This window comes from Triticum dicoccoides, chromosome 5A (assembly GCF_002162155.2).
Source record: "Triticum dicoccoides isolate Atlit2015 ecotype Zavitan chromosome 5A, WEW_v2.0, whole genome shotgun sequence".
Taxonomy (NCBI): domain Eukaryota; kingdom Viridiplantae; phylum Streptophyta; class Magnoliopsida; order Poales; family Poaceae; genus Triticum; species Triticum dicoccoides.
The window spans coordinates 601,616,721-601,637,835 of NC_041388.1; the positions used below are offsets into that span (position 1 = coordinate 601,616,721).

General features: G+C 46.4%; 1 protein-coding gene across 1 annotated transcript; it reads left to right on the forward strand.

The window, feature by feature from the left end:
* Positions 1-398: 398 nt before the first annotated feature.
* On the forward strand, positions 399-6,590 carry LOC119303259 (serine/threonine-protein kinase SAPK8). The gene is made up of 9 exons (XM_037580370.1): positions 399-703; positions 3,106-3,180; positions 3,269-3,370; positions 3,472-3,525; positions 3,631-3,723; positions 3,959-4,051; positions 4,923-5,027; positions 5,109-5,207; positions 5,982-6,590. Exons 1-9 carry the CDS (start codon positions 512-514, stop codon positions 6,267-6,269), a joined length of 1,101 nt encoding a protein of 366 aa, XP_037436267.1. The 5' UTR covers positions 399-511; the 3' UTR covers positions 6,270-6,590.
* Positions 6,591-21,115: the final 14,525 nt, after the last annotated feature.

The window sequence follows — 21,115 nt, forward strand, 5'->3', positions numbered from 1 at the left end:
CTATATCAAGAGAGGATTTTGCATAGGTTGCCATCATATTTGCTGTATTTCATGCTCTAAAAATCAAACCATGCAATTTTTAATGCGCTTATTAAAATGCAGATATGGTCCTAGCTTTATTTAGGCAGTGTAACATGAGGGCTCAACAAACTTCCATATATATCCAGTGGAAAACCATGGGAACCCTACTCCTCCCCACATCATTTATGACACAAGTGCCGAAAGCTGACGTCCAATAAAACCACTTCCCAGAGGAGCGCTTTGCACCAAGCACCAACCCCGGCAATAATAAGACGGGCGAGAGAGTGATTGAGCGGGCGTTTTATCTTTCTCTCTCTCTCTCTCTCGGTCGGCCAGTGTGACGGACTCGTCGCGGTGGAGGGGGGAGAGGGGGTTGAGCTCGCCGTCGATTCGAGGGGAGAGGAGGCGGGAGGAGAGGGGCGGCCACCCCGGGGAAACCGAGCCCTATCGGCCGCGGGGCCCCTCCATCGACCGCCAGTCGCCGCCGGCCATGGCAGGGGCGGCGCCGGATCGGGCGGCGCTGACGGTCGGCCCGGGCATGGACATGCCGATCATGCACGACAGCGACCGCTACGAGCTGGTGCGGGACATCGGCTCCGGCAACTTCGGCGTCGCCCGACTCATGCGCGACCGCCGCACCATGGAGCTCGTCGCCGTCAAGTACATCGAGCGCGGGGAGAAGGTATGCGTATGCCGCCGGTTCCCCTCCCTGCCGCCCCTTTCTCGATGCATGCCCCCTTCCCCCTTGAATCGATTCGGCGCTGTTTGACCAGCCTGTTTGCCCCCCATGTGCTGAATCGCGGCCGATTCGGGAGGCTCTAGCTGATTAGGACCTGTTCGATTCAGATGGTGTAGTTTTAGTGCTGAATCAGTTGATGCTGAGTGGCTAGCTTGTTCGTTTGTTCGCTCTGTGAATTATTAGGAGTCATACTTCTGTTTCAAGGACTGAATTGCTTGGTTAAGTTTTAGGTTTATCTTCATTGCCTGTGATTATTGGATGTAGATACTTCTACCTATTTCATGTGATATAGTTAGTATTTTCGACCTCTATGCGTGCATCGATCGATGCCGAGGCCGGGGTCTACCCTCCTTTTCGAAAAAGGAACTGCTCTAGTAGTTCTGTGGGTGCTTCGGTTTTGTTCTGATATGCCTTAATTAGTGGTAATGAGACATCCAGGACAGCATTGCACCAAATGCCGATAAAATTAAAAGGTAGACTGAAAGTACCAAGATATACCCCGGTTGGCTGGTCATGCGGGCATGCACACGCCACCCGCCAGGGTTCGATCCTGGATCCAGCACGGTCTGACTCATATTTATCTTTAAATGCAGGGTACAGCTGCAGCCGTAATTTCCAAAATAACTTTTCAAATATAGCAAACTAATCTCCATCTACTTGATGGAGAACGGTGCTTGGTTGGTCAGTGGAGTGTGCTTCCTATTGGAGAGGGATCAATTCCTGGGATCGACTATGTGCCTTACTAACACCCTTGGGGTTTTCCTAGTATTAGGTGACAGCCTGTTGAGTCTTCAGTCATGAGTGTGCGTGTGTGTGCGCTTGTTAGGGGCCGTGATTGTCTGTTTTTCAAAGAAAATAAAACTCCATATGGGCAAAGATCCCTTTAGGTGTATTCAGTAAACGTGGTGTTTCTAAGTAGAAATATGTGGATGTAGTGATGTCTAGGAGTGGCATGGTTGTGAAAAGTTGTAAAATACACTCACAAGTCAAATTGATGTTGATAAATGCTAAAACTAGTATTTTTTTTGCTTTTGTAATTTACTCATCAGCTTTCCTCATTTAGAAATAACCCCTACATTTTTCTGCCTGCATGGTAAAGAAAGGTAAACAATTGCCACCCTGTTGTTTCAGCAAATGATCCCTTGACCCATGATCATTTGACCATCCATGTTTATCTAATTGCTTGTGGTTACAGCACATGCAATTGATCAGATTAAGTTTAATGCCAGTATATTTGACCAACTGAGGGGGCCCAGCCAAGTATTTTCTGGTCCAAGTAATTAGTTAATACTCAAATCAGCGAGTGTCCCTGTGTAACTCTTGTCACTATGAACTATTCCACTACTCTTATCCCATGCATAAGTCAATGTAGGTACATCCATGTATGGCATCCTTAATGTCAGTAGCAACACTTATTGGGGACAGGAAACTACCTGTTTTAGACAATTGAGACAAGAAATTATTCATAATAAATAATACACTTGTTGAGGCAAAGGAGGAGGAATAGCTAGCACGATTGGGTTTGGTGGCCTATTCTCACTTATACTTTAAGTATATCATACCATATTGTAGTTGGAATGTGGAATATGAATATGATTAAGCATCGCAAAAAAGAAGATTCTCAATCAACTGTTGCCCGTTGAAAGAGGTTGTAGTGTTATAAGCTTGAAAAAGATCACTAGACAAGTATGTTTAGACTCCCACCTTAAAAGGCACTTAATACTCTACACTGAACCCAGAATCTGATCCTACCTAAGTCCAGAATCTGCTACTTCTCTTGGTACAAAATGCCCAAGTCTGATTCCCTTATATCATATATCCATGATTGGAGTTGGCGTATCGGCCAACGCTTATGTGGCGAGCAATAACTTTCCATAAGTCGGATCCCCCTGTATCATATATCCATGATTGGAGTTAGCTTATCAGGCAATGCTTTTGTGGTGAGCAATAATTTTCTATACCATTACTTGCTGTGGTCATTTCCTGGAAGTTTACTAAAAGAAGGTTCTCTTTCGGGATATTGGATCAGCAAAAGTCCGTTAGTTTTCTGGAAGGACATTTGAACTGATAGGTTGGCTAATTCCCTGGTCCTCTTGGGTTTTCTTTCCATAAAGCTCATATGTGAGCACATGCTTCATGGCCTGATATTATTTGTGATCCACCATCACTAGTCGAGTCATTTGAGCTTCGTGTAGATGGAAACTCCAGATGGTGAGTATGTGGGGTGGTAGCGTGAACATGTTCCTCCATTGTATAAATATTTAGACATTGGCTTGTTTCTTAAATACAAATCCTTAATAGTTGTGACTACCTGGTTGCCTTATTTTGTTTGTTCTGTTGTGCAGATAGACGAGAATGTCCAGCGTGAGATAATTAACCATAGATCACTGAAACATCCCAACATCATTAGGTTTAAGGAGGTAAGCCATGATCTTCTGCTTGTTCTCTAGTTCACCACAAAAGAGGAGAAAAAATAGCGAAAATAACTTGTGCGTCATGTATTTGTAGGTTATTTTAACACCGACCCATCTTGCTATTGTCATGGAATATGCATCTGGTGGTGAGCTTTTTGAGAGAATATGTAAAAATATACGATTCAGTGAAGATGAGGTATGTATCTGCTCTCTGGTTACTCTGCTGCATCTTTTTTCTTGACATGCATATATTTGCTTGAATCATTGGTGGGACTAAGTGCATATGTCCTTTTTTAGGCTCGCTACTTCTTCCAGCAGCTTATATCTGGAGTCAGCTACTGCCATTCGATGGTATCGGTTATTTACACAACCTATCTTTCACCTATTGTTACTATGTGTTCATATGTTGCAGTATGCTAAACTGTTCCATTTTATTCTTAATTTCTTGTCTTCAAGCAAGTATGTCACCGTGACTTGAAGCTGGAGAACACATTGCTGGACGGTAGTCCTGCTCCTCGCTTGAAGATATGTGATTTCGGCTATTCTAAGGTGCTTACATAATTGAACTCGTTATTCTAGATAATTTTTGTAAAATACATTGCATATGGGTGTTTTCAAAATGATTCACAAGATATTTAAGTCAATGTTCATGCAGTTAGATAGAAATTTTATGGTTTCCTGGCGTTGCGTTTAGAACAGCCGGATCAATATTTTACCCTATGGGCCTGTTGTGTTCATAGGTTCTTTCTGATAAACCATGACAAACATTCTTCATTTTCTGCAGTCTTCAGTTCTCCATTCACAACCAAAATCAACTGTTGGAACACCTGCTTATATTGCACCTGAAGTTCTGTTGAAGAAAGAATATGATGGCAAGGTATGCAAGTTCTCGAGCTCTGTTAATCTTCGGAGGGGTGTAGTATAGTTCACCGCATATGCAACTTAGTTTGAGAGACGTAAACTGGTAACAGGTCTAGTTGTTTGGTCTCCTAATCTGAATTTCTGTATACTGTATATTGAAGGCTGAACCCTTGTATGTGCACCGTTAGGCTAAGAATATGTGTCCCTTTAGTCAAGATGGTACTACACATGTACTTGTCACAGGCTATTGTACAGAGTGTAGTGTGATGAAATCATTCCTTGGTTTTGAAGGAAAATGGCCTAGCTTCCCAGTGATGTTTCCCCTGTTGCACTTGATATGCTGGTCCATTTTTCTGGGACCATTGTTAGATGTGTTTATTATGATCTCATCCTGGTATGCCCTTTTATGTGTCTGATGAAATCGTAGAAATGTTATACATTTTAAGTGTTTGTAAATTCAGTACAAGGCTTGTTACCGCCCAGTGTTCACTGGTCATTACTGGTTACTAATGGCAATCAGTTTGACCTAAACACTGGAGAGGAACCTTAATGCCTGGTCGGGAGTCATTGGAAATTAGCTGCCTGTGATTGGTTTTCTGACTTTCTGGGGAACTTGGTAGCATTGGTGAGTGTTACATCTTCCCTCACATTTCGAAATAGTATCCTCATAAGTACTTACATTTGAAAACATGCAAACTCAGTTAGATAGGCGCACATTTATCAGAGATCAGAGCAATTTACAGAGGAAAATTTGGCTTTTAAATAGCCCACTCTTATTTGACCCAACCAGGATGTCAGATCACTGATGTTAATTGACTTGTTACCTCCCAAGACAAGGAACCCACCCTTGCTCATACTGACTTACTATTTGTACATGACTAAAACAGATTGCTGATGTATGGTCCTGTGGTGTGACTCTTTATGTCATGGTAGTCGGTGCATATCCTTTTGAGGATCCAGAAGAACCTAAAAACTTTCGGAAGACAATTCAGGTTATCTTATTTCTCTTCTTTCCTTTGTCATGATTTAGGCCTTTTAAACTAAAAACTAATACTATGACATCACCTTTGCAGCGTATCTTGAGTGTTCAGTATTCAATTCCAGATAACGTGGACATATCTCCAGAGTGCAGGCACCTAATTTCGAGGATTTTTGTTGGGGATCCTGCGTTGGTGAGTCTTTGGATGTTCAATTCTAGAAACTAGCTTAGCTATCATATCCTGTATTATGACTTACGTGTACCGTGCCTCTTTACATTTTCTTCATGTTTTGCTCAAAACTTAACCTGACAATCAAAGTATAACCAGTGAGGGATAACTGCCTTTTTGCAGAGTCCCCATTAGGGGGTCAGGGCAGCTTGAGGTTTTACCATACAGTAGTGAATTACACCTCTTAGGTTCTTCAACTGCCGCTGGGCTTATATGTGGCAATGTGCATGTGTTTTTTACAAGACCAAGCTAGGCTGTTTGTGTCTGTGTTTTAGTAATTATACTTGTGTCATTGCACTGTGTTTGTCATTATTGTTCCGCTTGCTGACCTATATATAACTGTTTGGCACAGTATATCTCCTTTGTCATCATTAGTAATATTATTTTACTAATTTTAGGCTACCGATGTAACTGTTTGGTATTCCCTCCATCCCATAATATAAGAGCGTTTTTGACACTAGTGTGGTGTGAAAAACGCTCTTATATTATGGGACGGAGGGAGTATAATATATCTCCTTTGGAAGATCTAGTGTGCAGCCATCAGTTCAACAAAAAGTAGTGCATTTCAGTAGGACGGTTTTGATATGGGGATCATCTCTGCAGTCTACATTGCCACCACTTACATTATCCTTTCTGTGTACTTAGGCATACTCGTGTCTAATGCGGTGATACCTTATTTGCATTCCATTGTATTTATGTGTATCATTTTCATGACACTGCTGGTGATGATAAATGCAGAGGATAACCATCCCTGAAATACGGAGCCATAACTGGTTCTTAAAGAACCTTCCCGCTGATTTGATGGATGATGATAGCATGAGCAGCCAATACGAGGAGCCTGAGCAGCGAATGCAGACGATGGATGAGATCATGCAAATTCTAACAGAGGCCACCATACCACCTGCTTGTTCTCGTATAAACCACATCCTAACTGATGGATTCGACATGGATGATGACATGGATGACCTTGAATCAGACTCAGATCTTGATATCGACAGCAGTGGAGAGATCGTGTATGCGATGTGAGCCATCTCTGCCGGCGACCGTATCGAAACAACCGTAGAAAGCAGCTGAAGGGCACATGGTGATCTGATGTTGTACCCTGTCAAAAGAGCTAGCAGCACTTTGTGGGAAACAATCGTTCTGTGTTTTGCAAGCGAAAGTCCCCGTCCTGTTCTGGTTGTAATATAATGGGGGTTAGTCCCTGGAGAAGCATCCTTTCTGTTCCTGTTGTGCTACATATGTGCAAATAGTTCGTACTCCTGTTGTTAATGTGTGAACCTGTGACTGAACTTGGTTTTATTTTATGTTTATTACTGTATATCTATTGACCTGTTGTTTGGGCTACTTTGCCAGAAAAATGCAGGTTAAATTCGATCTAAAATAAATAAATACAGGGGAAGTAAATAACCGTTTTTTCTGTATTCATACACTATCAGTCTATGTATGTCTTTTTTGCAACTGTCACATACAAAATCTAGTTTCCTTTTTATCTTGTACTTTCTCTGTTCCAAAATATTTGAAGTTGTAGGTGTCCTAAGTCAAACTTCCGTATGTTTGAGCAAATCTATATAATTTTTTTACTAACACCCATTATGTTGTATATGTTCCCGTAGGCTTGGTCAAACCTAAAAAAGTTTAATTCAGGACAAAACTAGAGCTTCAAATATTTTGAAATGGAGGGAGTGATGACCAATTATTGCAAGTGTTTCAATGGTGAGTAGTGAAAGTTTCGATCCTTTTGTATGGGCAGAAGGCTTCATGTTTGGCCATCTTCTTTTAAATCATTATTATGTTTATCTTGTTATGTTAGGTTTTACCTTATGGGACATCACAATTGTTCCATCAAAAGAAAAAAAAACTAGCATCACATTTTTTAGCGAATTTAGCATCACTTTGGATGTGTCGAGGACCTACTTCTTTTGTATCAAAGAAAATACATGTTAAACCCTCAACCATAAGATAGTCCTTAGATAGTTGATAGGGATAGACATAAACAAATATGATACATAAAGCATTTGTTACAAACCATAAACATATTGCACTTACCTCTTAACTTAAATATTTGTTTGCAAGGGACAAAACTAATATTGTATGTGATGCACTCCAAGAGCAGATATGGCTTGGGCACTGGCCACCGGTTCCTCTTCGCAGCATTACCCTTTTTGTCCCTGTCCAGGATAATGGGACCGTTGTCCAATCCTGTGTCCAGAACAGTAAATCCTCTCCTCAAAACTTCTGCTATATTGCTCCTTGTCAGATAAGGAGTTGTCCCACTTTCATCATAGAAGTTCATGCCGATGAAACTCCCATCTTCAATGCGAATAAGGGGCCCTCAAATGCCAACCATCTGGATTCGACAAGAGGACGGCCTGAGGTCTTTGCAACCAAGTATCAAACCCCTATTCTTGTTTGTTTGAGACCTCTTTCTTTTGGCACATTTTCTTCTGTACTTCAAGTTACCCCTTGAGGCCATTAAAAACCCATTCATTTCTCTAGTCCTACGCCCGATAGCAGCTACCTCCTTAGATTTAGATGGAGCTATGACCTCGAAGATATCTAGTGGACAAACGTCGGTGAGATCATCCTTGAGACTGATAACGGCAATGTGGTAATCTTGATGGCACAGTTCCAATGTCCCCTCCACACGTTGTTCTGGCGGGAGAAACACCTGAATCTCCAAGTTCAGATCAATGTCCCCTTCAACGTCACTGGTTCTAACCAAATTGGCCGAAGTAAGGACGAACCCGCGCCCCCTCTAGTTATAAGCAGGCCCGTGCAAGCAAAAAACCTAACCATATCCTCGTCATTCATCGCTTGTATGAAGCAATTGAGACAACACTTTTGGATACTCTGTGAACAACTTCTTTTCCAAGTTGATCCCAGATAGACTGGGAGATAGGCTTCTTAACATTGAAAGGATACCCTTCCCAAGCATGAAGTTCACCAAACCGCTCTTCAAAGGTACAAACTATTCTCCCATTGAGCTCAAACACAAAGCGGCGGTGGTAGGGGATAGCCCTGATAGACAAAGGGTTTTGGGGTTATGGGCTTCGACACCTGAGAGGGTCGGCCACGATAACATATATATAACAAGGGGGTACCTCATCGGGTACAAATACATTGTACAGAGATTACAATACGTACAAGTCTAACACCCTCCCTCAATCTTAACCGTGATCTGAAGAATTCAGAAGATTAAGATTGCGACGACATCCCTCAAACTGAGGTAGTGGCAACGGCTTCGTGAATATGTCAGCAAGTTGATCCTTTGATGGAATGAACTTGATCTGAAGCAACCTCTGTGAAACTCGTTCTCTGACAAAGTGATAGTCAACTTCGATGTGTTTCGTTCGGGCATGAAATACCGGATTTGAAGAAAGGTACGTAGCGCCGATGTTGTCACACCAAAGAACAGGTGGATGATGCTGAGAGACTCTCAACTCTCGAAGCAAGGACTGAACCCAGATAAGTTCAGCGGTGGCATTGGCAACTGCTTTGTATTCCGCTTCAGTAATACCACGAGACACTGTAGCTTGTTTACGAGCACTCCAGGCGATCAAATTAGGACCATAGAACACTGCATATCCCCCCGTGGATCGCCTGTCATCGGGGCTACCAGCCCAATCTGCATCAGAAAATGCAGAGAGGGCACCGGAAGGAGCAGACTGAAGATGAAGGCCTAGAGCAGCAGTCAAGCGAACATAGCGCAAAATGCGCTTCACAGCAGTCCAGTGAGTATCCCGAGGAGCATGAAGAAACTGGCACACGCTGTTCACCGCATAAGATATATCAGGACGAGTGATCGTCAAATACTGTAAGCCGCCAACAATACTGCGATACGTTGTAGCCTCATCCGAAGGAAGAAGGATACCATCAAGTGCAGAGAGTCTATCAGAAGCTGACATGGGAGTGGTAGCAAGCTTACACTGAAGCATACCAGCATGACGAAGCAAATCCAGAGAGTACTTCTGCTGAGTGAGAGTCAGACCGGCATCAGAATGAGAGACCTCCAAGCCGAGGAAGTAATGAAGCCGACCAAGATCTGTGATGGCAAAATCACCACTCAAAGCAGAAACAAGACGATCCACGGCAAGAGCCGACGAGCTGATCAATATGATGTCATCAACATACACCAACATGTACATAGTGACCATAGGACGCTGTAGCATGAACAAGGATGTATCAGCTGTCGACGGAACAAATCCATGTGCACGGAGAGCAGAAGCTAGGCGCGCATGCCAAGCACGTGGTGCCTGTTTAAGACCATAAAGAGCCTTCACCAAGCGACACAAATGGTGCGGACGAGCAGGATCAACAAAACCAGGCGGCTGACGCATATAGACCTCTTCATCAAGAACACCATGCAGAAAAGCATTCTGAACATCAAGCTGTCGAAGAGACCACCCACGAGTAACCGCAAGAGACAAGAGCAGACGAATAGTCGTAGGCTTGATCACACGACTGAAGGTATCATCATAATCAAGACCTTGACGTTGTTTGAACCCACGAGCAACAAGCCGAGCCCTATACCGTTCAATAGAACCATCCGCATGTCGCTTAACTTTGAATACCCACTTAGAATCAATAATATTGACACCACTGTGCGGAGGAACAAGACGCCACGTACCATTTTTGAGCAATGCCTGATACTCTTGTTCCATTGCAGATCGCCAGTGAGGAATACCCAGAGCTGCTTGATAGTGACGGGGTTCAGCAGAAGGATCAGTTGCAAAATGAGCCATACAGGCCGCGAGCCAGGCAACCGTGCCATCGGTGCGTTGGAGCGGTCGAAAAATACCACTCTTGCTGCGAGTGTGTGATCGCTGAGCAACCGGAGCAGTTGGCGCAATCAAAGTCACAGGAACCGTCGGTGGAGAGGCCTGCATCTCCTGAGAAGAAGACATGGCGGGTGATGGTGACCGCGACGATGACGGGCTGCCAGGAGGCGAGCCAGTAGGCGCAGACCGGGCGATGCAGGCGAGACCGGCCCGGTCACGGGCGAGGCGAAAACAGGCAACGCGGGGAGGTCCAGCTCCAGCCGAGCCGGGGCCGAACGCATAGCGGGCGTGAGCGCACCCGACCCTGCATGGCCCATGCAGGGGGAAGAAGGCGCGGGAGCAACATGATCCGTCGAGCGCGAACCCGCTGCTACCGGAGCCGGACCCAAGCGCATGGCGGGCGCAGGTGCAGGAGACCCTGCATGCCCCATGCAAGAGGCCGCAACGGCATGATCGACGCGATCCGTCGGAGAGGCCGTGGGAGCAGCGGAGGAATCCTCTAGGAGAACAAGCCGAGCACCTCTACCAGTTCCTGCACCATGGTTAGACAACAAAAGAGGCGAGTGTGCAGCATCTACAAATTGATCAGGCAATAGAGGAGATGAATGCACGGGTTCATTAGGTGTGGTGACAGGAGTTGGAAGATTAGAAAAAGGAAAAACATGCTCATCAAAGACAACATCACATGAAATATACACACGATTTGTTGGAACATGAAGGCATTTATAACCTTTGTGCAACGGACTATACCCAAGGAAGACACATTTTTTAGAACGAAACTCAAGCTTACGTTTATTGTAAGGACGGAGATGCGGCCAACACGCACAACCGAAGACTTTGAGAAAGGTATAATCAGGAGTCTCATGAAGCAAGAGTTCAAGCGGAGTTTTCATGCCAAGGAGTCGCGATGGAAGTCTGTTTATGAGAAAACAGGCAGTAGTGAAAGCATCACTCCAAAAACGAAAAGGAACAGAGGCATGGGCTAGTAAGGTTAAGCCGGTCTCAACAAGATGATGGTGCTTATGTTCAGCTGAACCATTCTGCTGATGTGTATGAGGACAAGACACACGATGCGAAATCCCAAGTTTCTCGAAGAATGTATTTAGATTGCGGTATTCACCCCCCCCAATCCGATTGTACATGAATAATTTTGTGGTGTAGGAGACGCTCAACATGTGCTTGGAATTTAAGAAAAACATCGAACACATCAGACTTATGTTTAAGAAGATAAATCCAGGTAAAGTGAGTATAAGCATCAATAAAACTGACATAGTACTCATGACCACTAACAGACATCTGAGCAGGACCCCAAACATCTGAAAACACAAGCTCGAGAGGAGTTTTGACTACATGACTAGAAACAGAAAAAGGTAGCTGATGACTCTTTCCCTGCTGACAAGCATCACAAACTGAGACATCTTTATTACTAGACACTGACGGTAACTCATGACGATGAAGAATATGTCGAACAATGGGTGTAGCCGGATGGCCAAGACGAGAGTGCCATTGCGAGGGAGACACTCGAACAGCACTGAAGACATGAGTGACAGATTGCGGCACATCGAGAGCATATAGTCCATGATGAAGGCGCCCTCTAAGGAGTACGTCCCGTGTAGCCCGGTGAAACGGGTGGAACTCACAAAACACATTATTGTCATAAGTAAGTTTAGGTACGAAGAGTAAGTTACGGGCAACAGTGGGAACTCGAAGAACATTCTTAAGACGCAACTGTCGAGATGTATGTGTAAGGAGGGATGCCTGACCAATATGAGAGATGTGCATACCTGCCCCATTGGCTGTGTGAACCTTGTCAGGACCATGGTAGGCCTCCCGGATAGCAAGTTTGTCCAATTCATTTGTCACATGCTCCGTGGCGCCAGTGTCCATGTACCCGGTGGGATCAACATTATAAGACTGAGTTTTTCCTTGATGCTGCATCATGTTGACTTGACGCTCATTGCCCTTGCCGTTGTTGCCAAGATCCAAAAAATCAGGCTGAAAACGACGATGACAGCGAGACGCAACGTGGCGAGGAATTCCACATAGCTGACAAGGGGCAGCCGCTCCACAGGCGGCACAACAGGCACATGGGCGCCTGTTCTCGACGACGATGGTGGGACGCGACTGGGAAGGTGCAGCAGGAGGAGCGCCACCCTTGCCTCCCGTAGGAGGGATCGAAGCAGCAGTAGGAGCAGCAGGACGGGCACCAGGACGCCCCTTCCCACCACGGATAGCAGCATTGACCGAGGGGGCCTCATCCGGATGACGACTGGCAAGGCGTTGCTCCATTGAGAGGAGGCGCTGAAAAAGTTCCTGCGGCTTGATGGGAACTTTGCGTTCCTGGATCACCTCCACGAGAGAGTCAAACTCGGCATCGAGACTTGGAGAACATATGTGGTAAACTCTGTGTCACGAAGTGGCTCGCCAATGGAGGCAAGCTGATCGGCGAGGCGTTTGATCTTGTTGAAGAAAATGGTGACAGAGTGATGATCCTTGTGGGTCTCATTAAGTTGTGTACGAAGGGCCATGTGCTGAGACGAGGATTGTGCGGAGAAACTGGACTCCAGCGCATCCCATATCTCATGAGACGTAGTAGCAAATAGAACCAAGCCGGCGACGCCCTCTGTGAGAGAGGACTGAATCGCCGAGAGAATCGCTTGATCTTGAGCAATCCATGGCCGGTACATATGATGATCCGGTGGTGGACATGGCAGAGTACCATCCACAAAACCTTCCAAGTAGTGACTACGAAGGAGGGGAAGAATCTGTGCGCGCCAGAACAGATAATTGTCCATCTTTAGTTTCACCGGTAGAAGATTGCTGAAGTAGAACGGCGGAGTCGTGATGACGTCGAGGGCGAAGTCATAGGGCGGCACAGGAACCGCACCGGAGGAGGCGATATCCACCGCAGGCGAGGAGTGCGGCACAACCGGAGGCGCCTGTGGTGACGCACCGTGAGTTGCAGGCCGTGGGAACCCCGCGTAGCCAGAGCCATATGGAGCTCCATAGCCGGCACCAGGAGGTGCACCATAGCCGGCGCCGTGACCAGCATAGGAGGCGCCATAGAGAGCACCGTAGGGAGCGCCGTAAAAAGCTCCGTGGGCGGCGGGGTCGTACACATACGGCGGCGGCGGTGGCGCGTAGGGTGCCAGCGTGTCGTAGTTGGGCCGTAGAGCCGGTGAGCCGGGAGAAGCCGAGGATGTCACCCCGGAAAACAAGGCTCCTGTCGATCTGCCTCCTTGGAGCAGGTTGGACAGGAACGGCGGGGCGAAGAAGGACGCGCCCGTTCCGATCGGATCGGTGAGCGACGCATGGGCCGAGTAGGGATCGGCGAGCAAGGTGGTGGCGGCGGACATAGTCGCCGCGCCGGAGAGGGCAGCGAGGGTGGCCGCGCCGGAGAGGGCAGCGGCGGCGGCCTCTGAGGAAGCAGCGGAAGACGACATGGCTAGGTCAGGATCGCTAGATCGCATCTGATACCATGATAGACAAAGGGTTTTGGGGTTATGGGCTTCGACACCTGAGAGGGTCGGCCACGATAACATATATATAACAAGGGGTACCTCATCGGATACAAATACATTGTACAGAGATTACAATACGTACAAGTCTAACAAGCCCCAAGATTTTAGACTATTAGAACTTAGTTTGAGTCCTGCAGGGATGACATACTCCACATCTTTAGGCAAGGAATACCCACACGAAATATGGTGTTTTTACTGGATATCTGAAAATGCTGCAGCCTTTCATTAAGGGACTCCGTTGGTAGGAAGGCGAAACCATCTGCTGACAATGTAGTTATCACTCCAGCAAAGTGTCCATTCCCATCACCATCAAGCAACGTAACTGGCCCTCCAAGGCCAGCCTCCCTGATATCACAACGGCAAGACATAATGCCATCTCTGAAAACAACGTCAGAGCATTCCGATCTCATCAGAGTGCCGTTGAAGGCACGGCCGGCCGCGACCAGAGTACGCGCATCCGTGCCCTGGAGCAGATCCACAGGCACGGATGTATCCACATGGTAGACGTATCTTGAGTTGATGGCCGTGATAACAGCAACGTTTGCTGTTCTATCAAACAGTCCCAGGAACCCATAGATGATGTCACCGTCAGGAACACGCACTCTGATGCTGAAGTTATCGTCCCTTTTCCTCTTGCTCTCGAACTACAGCGCCAGATTCACCGTGGTCACGAATACGGAATGGCAATCTCGTATCATACCGTTCCGGCATTGCACGGCTGTTCCGGAGCACGCGAAGATCATCATCTCTCCATGGAAGAGACCAATGGAGACGACGCTGTCTTTGAAAGGATAAGATAGAATCTCCGGGCCGGTGGCACCGAATGGCCTCGGATTGAACGGAGTGAGCTCTGGATCAGGTTCTTGTTCCTTGAGGCGCTGTAGCTCGACGCTTCTCTCTTGCGGCCTCAGTCAGCACGAACGTCGGCCAGCTGCTGCGGGCTCTCTCCTTCTCGCTGTTGGTCACAGCATTATCCGGGCTTCGAAGCCATGGCGCAGCTTGTCCCCGGCGAGGGAGGGAGGAGCAGCGGCGGATCTGGAGGAGAAGGATCCCGTCTGCCGGATGGCGCAACGTCCCTTTCCGCGAAAAAAAAAATTGCGCGACCCCCCGATGGCTAGGGTTACGTACGCCTTTAACCTCCAGGCACGGCATGGGCCATGAAGCAACACCATGGGCCTTACTCAGCCCACGATTTGATCGCAGCTGCTGTATGATGTACGCTGCGCCGTAGGAGGGAGGGCGCCGTAGTCCCACATCGGGGAGTTAGCGATGACAGGACATGTTTATAAGACAATTGGATGGCAAGGGCTACGTGCTCTGTTCACAAAGCACACAAACAAACGGTAAAATGGCGACGGATTGTGCAGAATTGTACGATACGCAAATAATACCATGGATTAAGGTTAAAACTGGTCGCCATACTTACCGCCGCGTACGACATGTCCGCTTGGCCTTTAATTTTTTTTTCTTCATCATCCTGGCATTATGGCCCAATGTTTAATTTTTCAGAAACACTGAACTTAGTACAAAATCAGAACAACGATACAATGCATTTTTTTTCATGATCCTGCAAATTGCTGGCTTCATTTAGATTTAGTACGAAGCAATGGAAGAACAAGATACTAAGGATCCGAAAATCAAAGAAAAGATAAAGAGAACGACAACCCTATTAATTGCAGAACAACCCTACACTCACATGGCAGATCGCCATCCACCCACAACAAGACAACATCTTCGACTCCGATGGAGAATTACGGAGAACTAGGCAAGGCTGGCGTCACAGAAGATCGCCAAACGGACCACCGGTCGCCCATCATCGTGCGCCATTGGGGACTTGCCACCGCAACTTCAACTTCACAGCAACAAGTAGCCGAGGCAATCCCACAGACACGCCGAAGAAGAGCCGACTGTCACAACCAATGCCATACCTCCGACAATGCTCACCCCTGTCATCGTCGCCACAGAACCTAACCGCCCACACTGCTAGACATGCACCAGTTGATCATAATGTCGTGCACATCCAGCCCGTAGGAGGCACCAATGGGACAAATATCTTCAAGATGATGTCCTAAAGAGGGGAAATGACGTTGAAGAATACGCCATCACATGACCATGGAGCATGATCTTAGCTTTCACCCGAAGACCTTGATCCGAGAGTAGAGGATGTTGATCCCGACGACACCTCCAAGGAGGATAACGACGCCCATGGGCGCCATCGCCGCCAACCGTCGAGCACCGACCAGGCTTTCGCCCAGAGCAACCACTCCCACGCAGTCGGCCAAGGACGACAAATACCTTCGCTGGACCGCGTACCCCCAACGCAGCGAGCACCTTCCTCGCAGCCGACAAACGCAGGCTCGCTGCACAGCAGTGAGCCCCCTGGCGTCGGGCCTGCACAAGCTAGATCGGGTCCCTGCACCCCACACATCTGATAACCTACAAGTATAGGGGGTCAGTTGTAGTCTTTCTCGATAAATAAGAGTGCCGAACCCAATGAGGAGCTAAAGGTAGAACAAATATTCCCTCAAGTTCTATCGATCGCCGATACAACTCTAGGCACGCTTAATGTTCACTTTACCTAGAACAAGTATAAAACTAGAAGTACTTTGTAGGTGTGATAGAATAGGTTTGCAAGATAATAAAGAGCATGCAAATAAAAGCTAGGGGCTGTTTAGATAAAGACACAACTAAGTTAGTCTTAGTAGAGAGCTTTTTGTCACACAAGAAAGTTATTTGTCCCTAGACAATCGATAACTAGATCAGTAATCATTATTGCAATTTTATATGAGGGAGAGGCATAAGCTAACATACTTTCTCTTCTTGGATCATATGCACTTATGATTGGAACTCCAGCAAACATCCGTAACTACTAAAGATCATTAAGGTAAAACCCAACCATAGCATTAAAGTATCAAGTCCTCTTTACTCCCATCCGCAAACAACCTATTTACTCGGGTTTAAACTTCTGTCACTCTAGCAACTCACCATAAGAAAATAGTGAACATATTGCAAATCGTACAACGGGGATCCCTCACGCTTGCGCGACACGGAGAGCACCATAGGACATCACCAATAATAAAACATACAACTCAAACCAATCACGATCATCAATCAACCCATAGGACAAAATGGATCTACTCAAACATCATAGGGTAGCCATACATCATTGGAAAATAATATATAGAGTTGAGCACCATGTTTAAGTAGAGATTACAACAGGGAGAAGAGGTGTTACACCGCTGCATAGAGGGGGAGAGATTTGGTGATGACAGTGGCGAAGTTGTTGGTGTAGATCGTCGTCACGATGATGGCCCCGACGGCGTTCCGGTGCCACCGGGAGAGAGCCCCCCCTCCTTCTTCTTCTTCCTTGGCCTCCCCCTAGATGGGAGGAGGGTTTCCCCTCTGGTACTTGGCCTCCATGGCGGAGGAGGGGCTCCCGCCCCTCCGAGATAGGATCTCTCTCTCTCTCTCTCTCTCTCTCTCTCTCTCTCTCTCTCTCTGTTTCCTTATGTTTCTGCGCTCCTCAATTCTGGCCTTTCACCGTTTCTTAAATTCCCGAAGATTCGTAACTCCGATTGGGCTGAAATTTTAACACGATTTTTATTCGGATATTAGACTTCTTGCGGCGAAAGAAGGGTACCAATTTCCTTATGGAGTGGCCACAAGGGCCCAGGCTGCGCCCTACCCCCTAGGGCGCCCCCCTGCCTTGTGGACTCATCGGGCATCATCTCGCGTTGATTCTTTTTCCAAAAAATCAAATATATTCCAAAAAAAAATCGTAAGTTTTTATCCCGTTTGGACTCCGTTTGATATGGATTTTCTGCAAAACAAAAAACATGGAACAAACAGGAACTGACACTGGGCACTGGATCAATATGTTAGTCCAAGAAAATCATATAAATTGTTGCCAAAAGTATGTAAAAGTTGTAGAATATTGGCATGGAACAATAAAAAAAATTATAGATACGACGGAGACGTATCAGCATCCACCACGTCTAGAGCCTCCCTGCTCTAGCAAGAGCCATTCGGGCATCACCAACAGCTGGCAGTACCCTTCCGGGGCTGCCAGATCCACATCCTCGGGCTGGAGACCAATGTCCAGACCCCACGGTCGAAGCCATGTCGATGCCCATTGACCATACTCCACCAACGCGAGCACCAACTGCTTGCCGGATCCTACGCCACCTGCTGCATCCCAGGCACCAGCTGGCCGGATCTGCAAGAGCCCCCCATGCCAGCCACCATTGGCGCTCCACACGTTGGCTTCCCGCACCACCCCCATGGCTGGAGAGAAGACGCCTCGCCGCCACCCTCCTTGAAAGCGCAACGAGCTTTCTTGCAGGCTTCCTCAGGCGGCGACAAGGGGAAGAGATTATTTGAGGGTGGCTGGCTTGCGGCGCCGCGTGAGTCGCCCCGAGAGGAGTGACGCATGGGGCGAGCGAAGCGACCCACAATGCATATAGTTGAATATCTTTGCATATAGATCATTGCAAATTCACATTGATTTACAAAGAATCACTTCATAGCATCTTCAACAACTCAGCGGGGGACAAGGAGGCCAAGGGATTGAGCAGATGAGATGGCGACGGTGGCAACACCTGCAGCTCCATGTCGAAGACTAGAGTGGAGCATGAAAAAACGTCCAGTTTGTAAGGGGGGGGGGGTGGGGAAGGTGGACATGGTTAGCCTAAGGGATGACGGGAGAGTGGAACCCTAACGATGAGGTGTTGGAAGATAGGAGGTCTGAAAATGCGACATGATACATCCAAAATGTATCTATACTTGTATCACTTTATACAATACCCCATTCCGTAATGTACTGCGTCCATGCTTTTCGAGATTCAACTTTGACCATAAATTTAACCAACGTGGCGATTGCGGCGGGACCAAAACTTATACCATTGAAAACTTCTTTCGAACACGAATTCAATGGTCGGCCACATTGTCTAAATTTATGGTCAAAGTTGAATCTCGAAAAGCACGGGCGCACTACATTATGGAATGGAGGGAGTATATTATAGTATACTTGTATCACTTTATGCAATATTTTGTAAATTTGGACTGATCTATAAATAAATTGGTTGATGGGAGAATTGCATATTTTCATGTGGATGGTTTCAAGATTCCCAAATATCAAAAGACAGGAGGAAAATCAGTCGACTTTCCAGAAGATGGAGCCATGCAAAAGAGACGACCAGAGGCCACCCAACCTGATGTTTTATGGCGAAGGAACAAAGTTAGGAGTTCATGAAGAAATGAGTTGTCTGCTGAAAAACATTGTTCTGATTCTGATGAAACAATGTTTTGCACGAGTTTGGATATCCCAACTTGCGAAAGGTTCCCAGAACTCGAGTTTGTTGCTGAAGGAAATATTGTTCGACTCCAGTGAACAATGTTTGGTCGGGAACTGCCAACCACCTCCAACGAGAGTTTTCCAGAAGCTATCTCATTAAGTCTCTAAGCCATTTAGTCAAACCAAAGTTGGTTCTCTTTCACACCTAAGATGGTTCCCAAAGCTAGTTTGATTTCACACCTATCCAGGGGGGTTTCCCTGATTATAAATAGGCTAGCTCTTCCCTTCCTTGGGGACTTTTGCCATTTCTATCAAAGACCAAAGACATAGACTCCTCCTGAGATTGGAGAGCTCTTGTTACCCTTATTCTCGTGATTCCTTTAGAAATTGCTCCTAATTTGTGCTCCACGACTAGATCGTGTTGTGTGGGTTAGAGTTCATGGTATCCCTTGCGGATTGCACCTATCCCGCGCTCCATGACTTGAGCATGGTTGTGTGGGGTAGTATTGCGGGTTGTGGATCGGTGAATGTTCAGATTGCAGGCTTCGGTGAGCATCCTCCTCGTTGGGTCATAATCTCTTATTTTTCGTTTTCGGCTGCTTGCAGCTAGTTACCCCCATCCATCACCGATCCTACGCCGTGAAGATCGACCTCCCCTTGATCACCCTCTTCTCCGAAGAGGGTGTCGCATCATCTGGTATTCAGAGCAAGGTTTACACGGTAGGATATATACCCTTGTAGCTAGATTTATCCTTTTTAGTTTGGGTTTCCCCGTCCTAGAGTCCGAAGCCAAAAAGCCACGAAAAAATCCAAGCCTTTGTTTGCCGAGATCTAGTTGTTTGCTTTCATCTTTGTGTTTGCACCAAGTTCTATCCAAAATTGCTGTTGTTTTCTTCGAGTGTTGTTTTTGGATCTTTTGTGCTGCAGAAAAAAGTGAGAAAAAAAGAAGAGAAAGTGTTGAGCAAGTGTGCAATCATATTCAGTTTGGTGAGAAATTTTAGAAGTTGTAGTGGCAAGTGTTGCAGCTCAAACGTGGTGCAAGGATCTACAAAATTTTCTTGTTCATTTGGTTTATATAGATTGGATCTCAGCACTAGCCCTCCTCATTTTACCTCACCCAGATCCACCTAGAAATCATCAGCTTCCTTCCTTTCATTCGCTCGTCCACTCCTGATTTCTACCACCGCACAGCCGGCAAGGAATCATTAGAATTTGGGTAAGTAAGAAGGTGAGCTGGGTGTTTCCACACGCGCGCGCGCACACACACACACAGACATATATATATATATATATATATATATATATATATATATATATATATATATATATATATATATATATATATATATATATATATATCTTTTGTCCACTTATTTCCAGGAGTTGACATGACATGATCCAACTTGAGTGTACATGGACATCAACATGTGGAAGATGATCTCCCAAAAACTCGCGCAACACTTGGTGATATGATTGAGGAGAGTATAGTTGCAGCTATGCGAAAGATCTTCGGAGGTCGTCTTCCTATCACGAGCAATGGGAATCAACATCAACACAGCCCTGCTGCCTCGCAGGCCGCCGACAACCGGCGACATCACAGAAACGAGGACCTCCACGATGGTCGTGGAAGAGCTGTAGGAGCTGCTACCCACGGCGCCCCTGCTGTTGGTGTTGAACGGTGGCATGGCAACTTTTCTGCCACCCGTGAGGGTAGGCTGCATGGAGGAGAAGCTCGCAGGTGAGGCCATGACCCCCGCAGGTTTGCCACTAAGCACCGACAACAAGCTGCGCGTGATGGTGATGACATCTCCCTTGAAGATATCTTCAAGCATGGTGACGAAGATGAAGGCATGGGGGACTATGAACCCTACTCTCTGCCTCGTTGTGGTGTTGTTTTTGGTCACAATGGTCATTATTATGACCATAGCGATCAAGATGAATGTGACAACCAAGCGAGAGTGAAGCTACATGTGCCATCATTCACGGGAAAAGAGGAACCATATGCATATATTGAGTGGGAGGAGAAGTGTGATCAAATCTTTCGCATTCATGGTTTTTCTGAAGCCAAGAGGGTTGATCTTGCTATTATGGAGTTCTATGGTTATGCTCTTACACGGTGGAAGCAGCTGCAAGACGATCGATTGATATCGGGCAATAATTATATCCGCAACTGGACTTTGATGAAGCAAGTCATGAGGTGCCGTTTTGTTCCATCATACCATGAGAGGCAACTGTACAAGCAATTGCAGGAGCTCACTCAAGATTCCCGCACTATTG

Excerpts from the sequence above, each read along its gene's own strand:
- LOC119303259 (XM_037580370.1), top strand. The coding sequence starts at position 512 with ATGGCAGGGGCGGCGCCGGATCGGGCGGCGCTGACGGTCGGCCCGGGC. Across the intron at positions 3,181-3,268 it reads ACATCATTAGGTTTAAGGAG|GTTATTTTAACACCGACCCA; the intron begins GTAAGCCATGAT and ends ATGTATTTGTAG. Across the intron at positions 3,724-3,958 it reads GTGATTTCGGCTATTCTAAG|TCTTCAGTTCTCCATTCACA; the intron begins GTGCTTACATAA and ends CATTTTCTGCAG.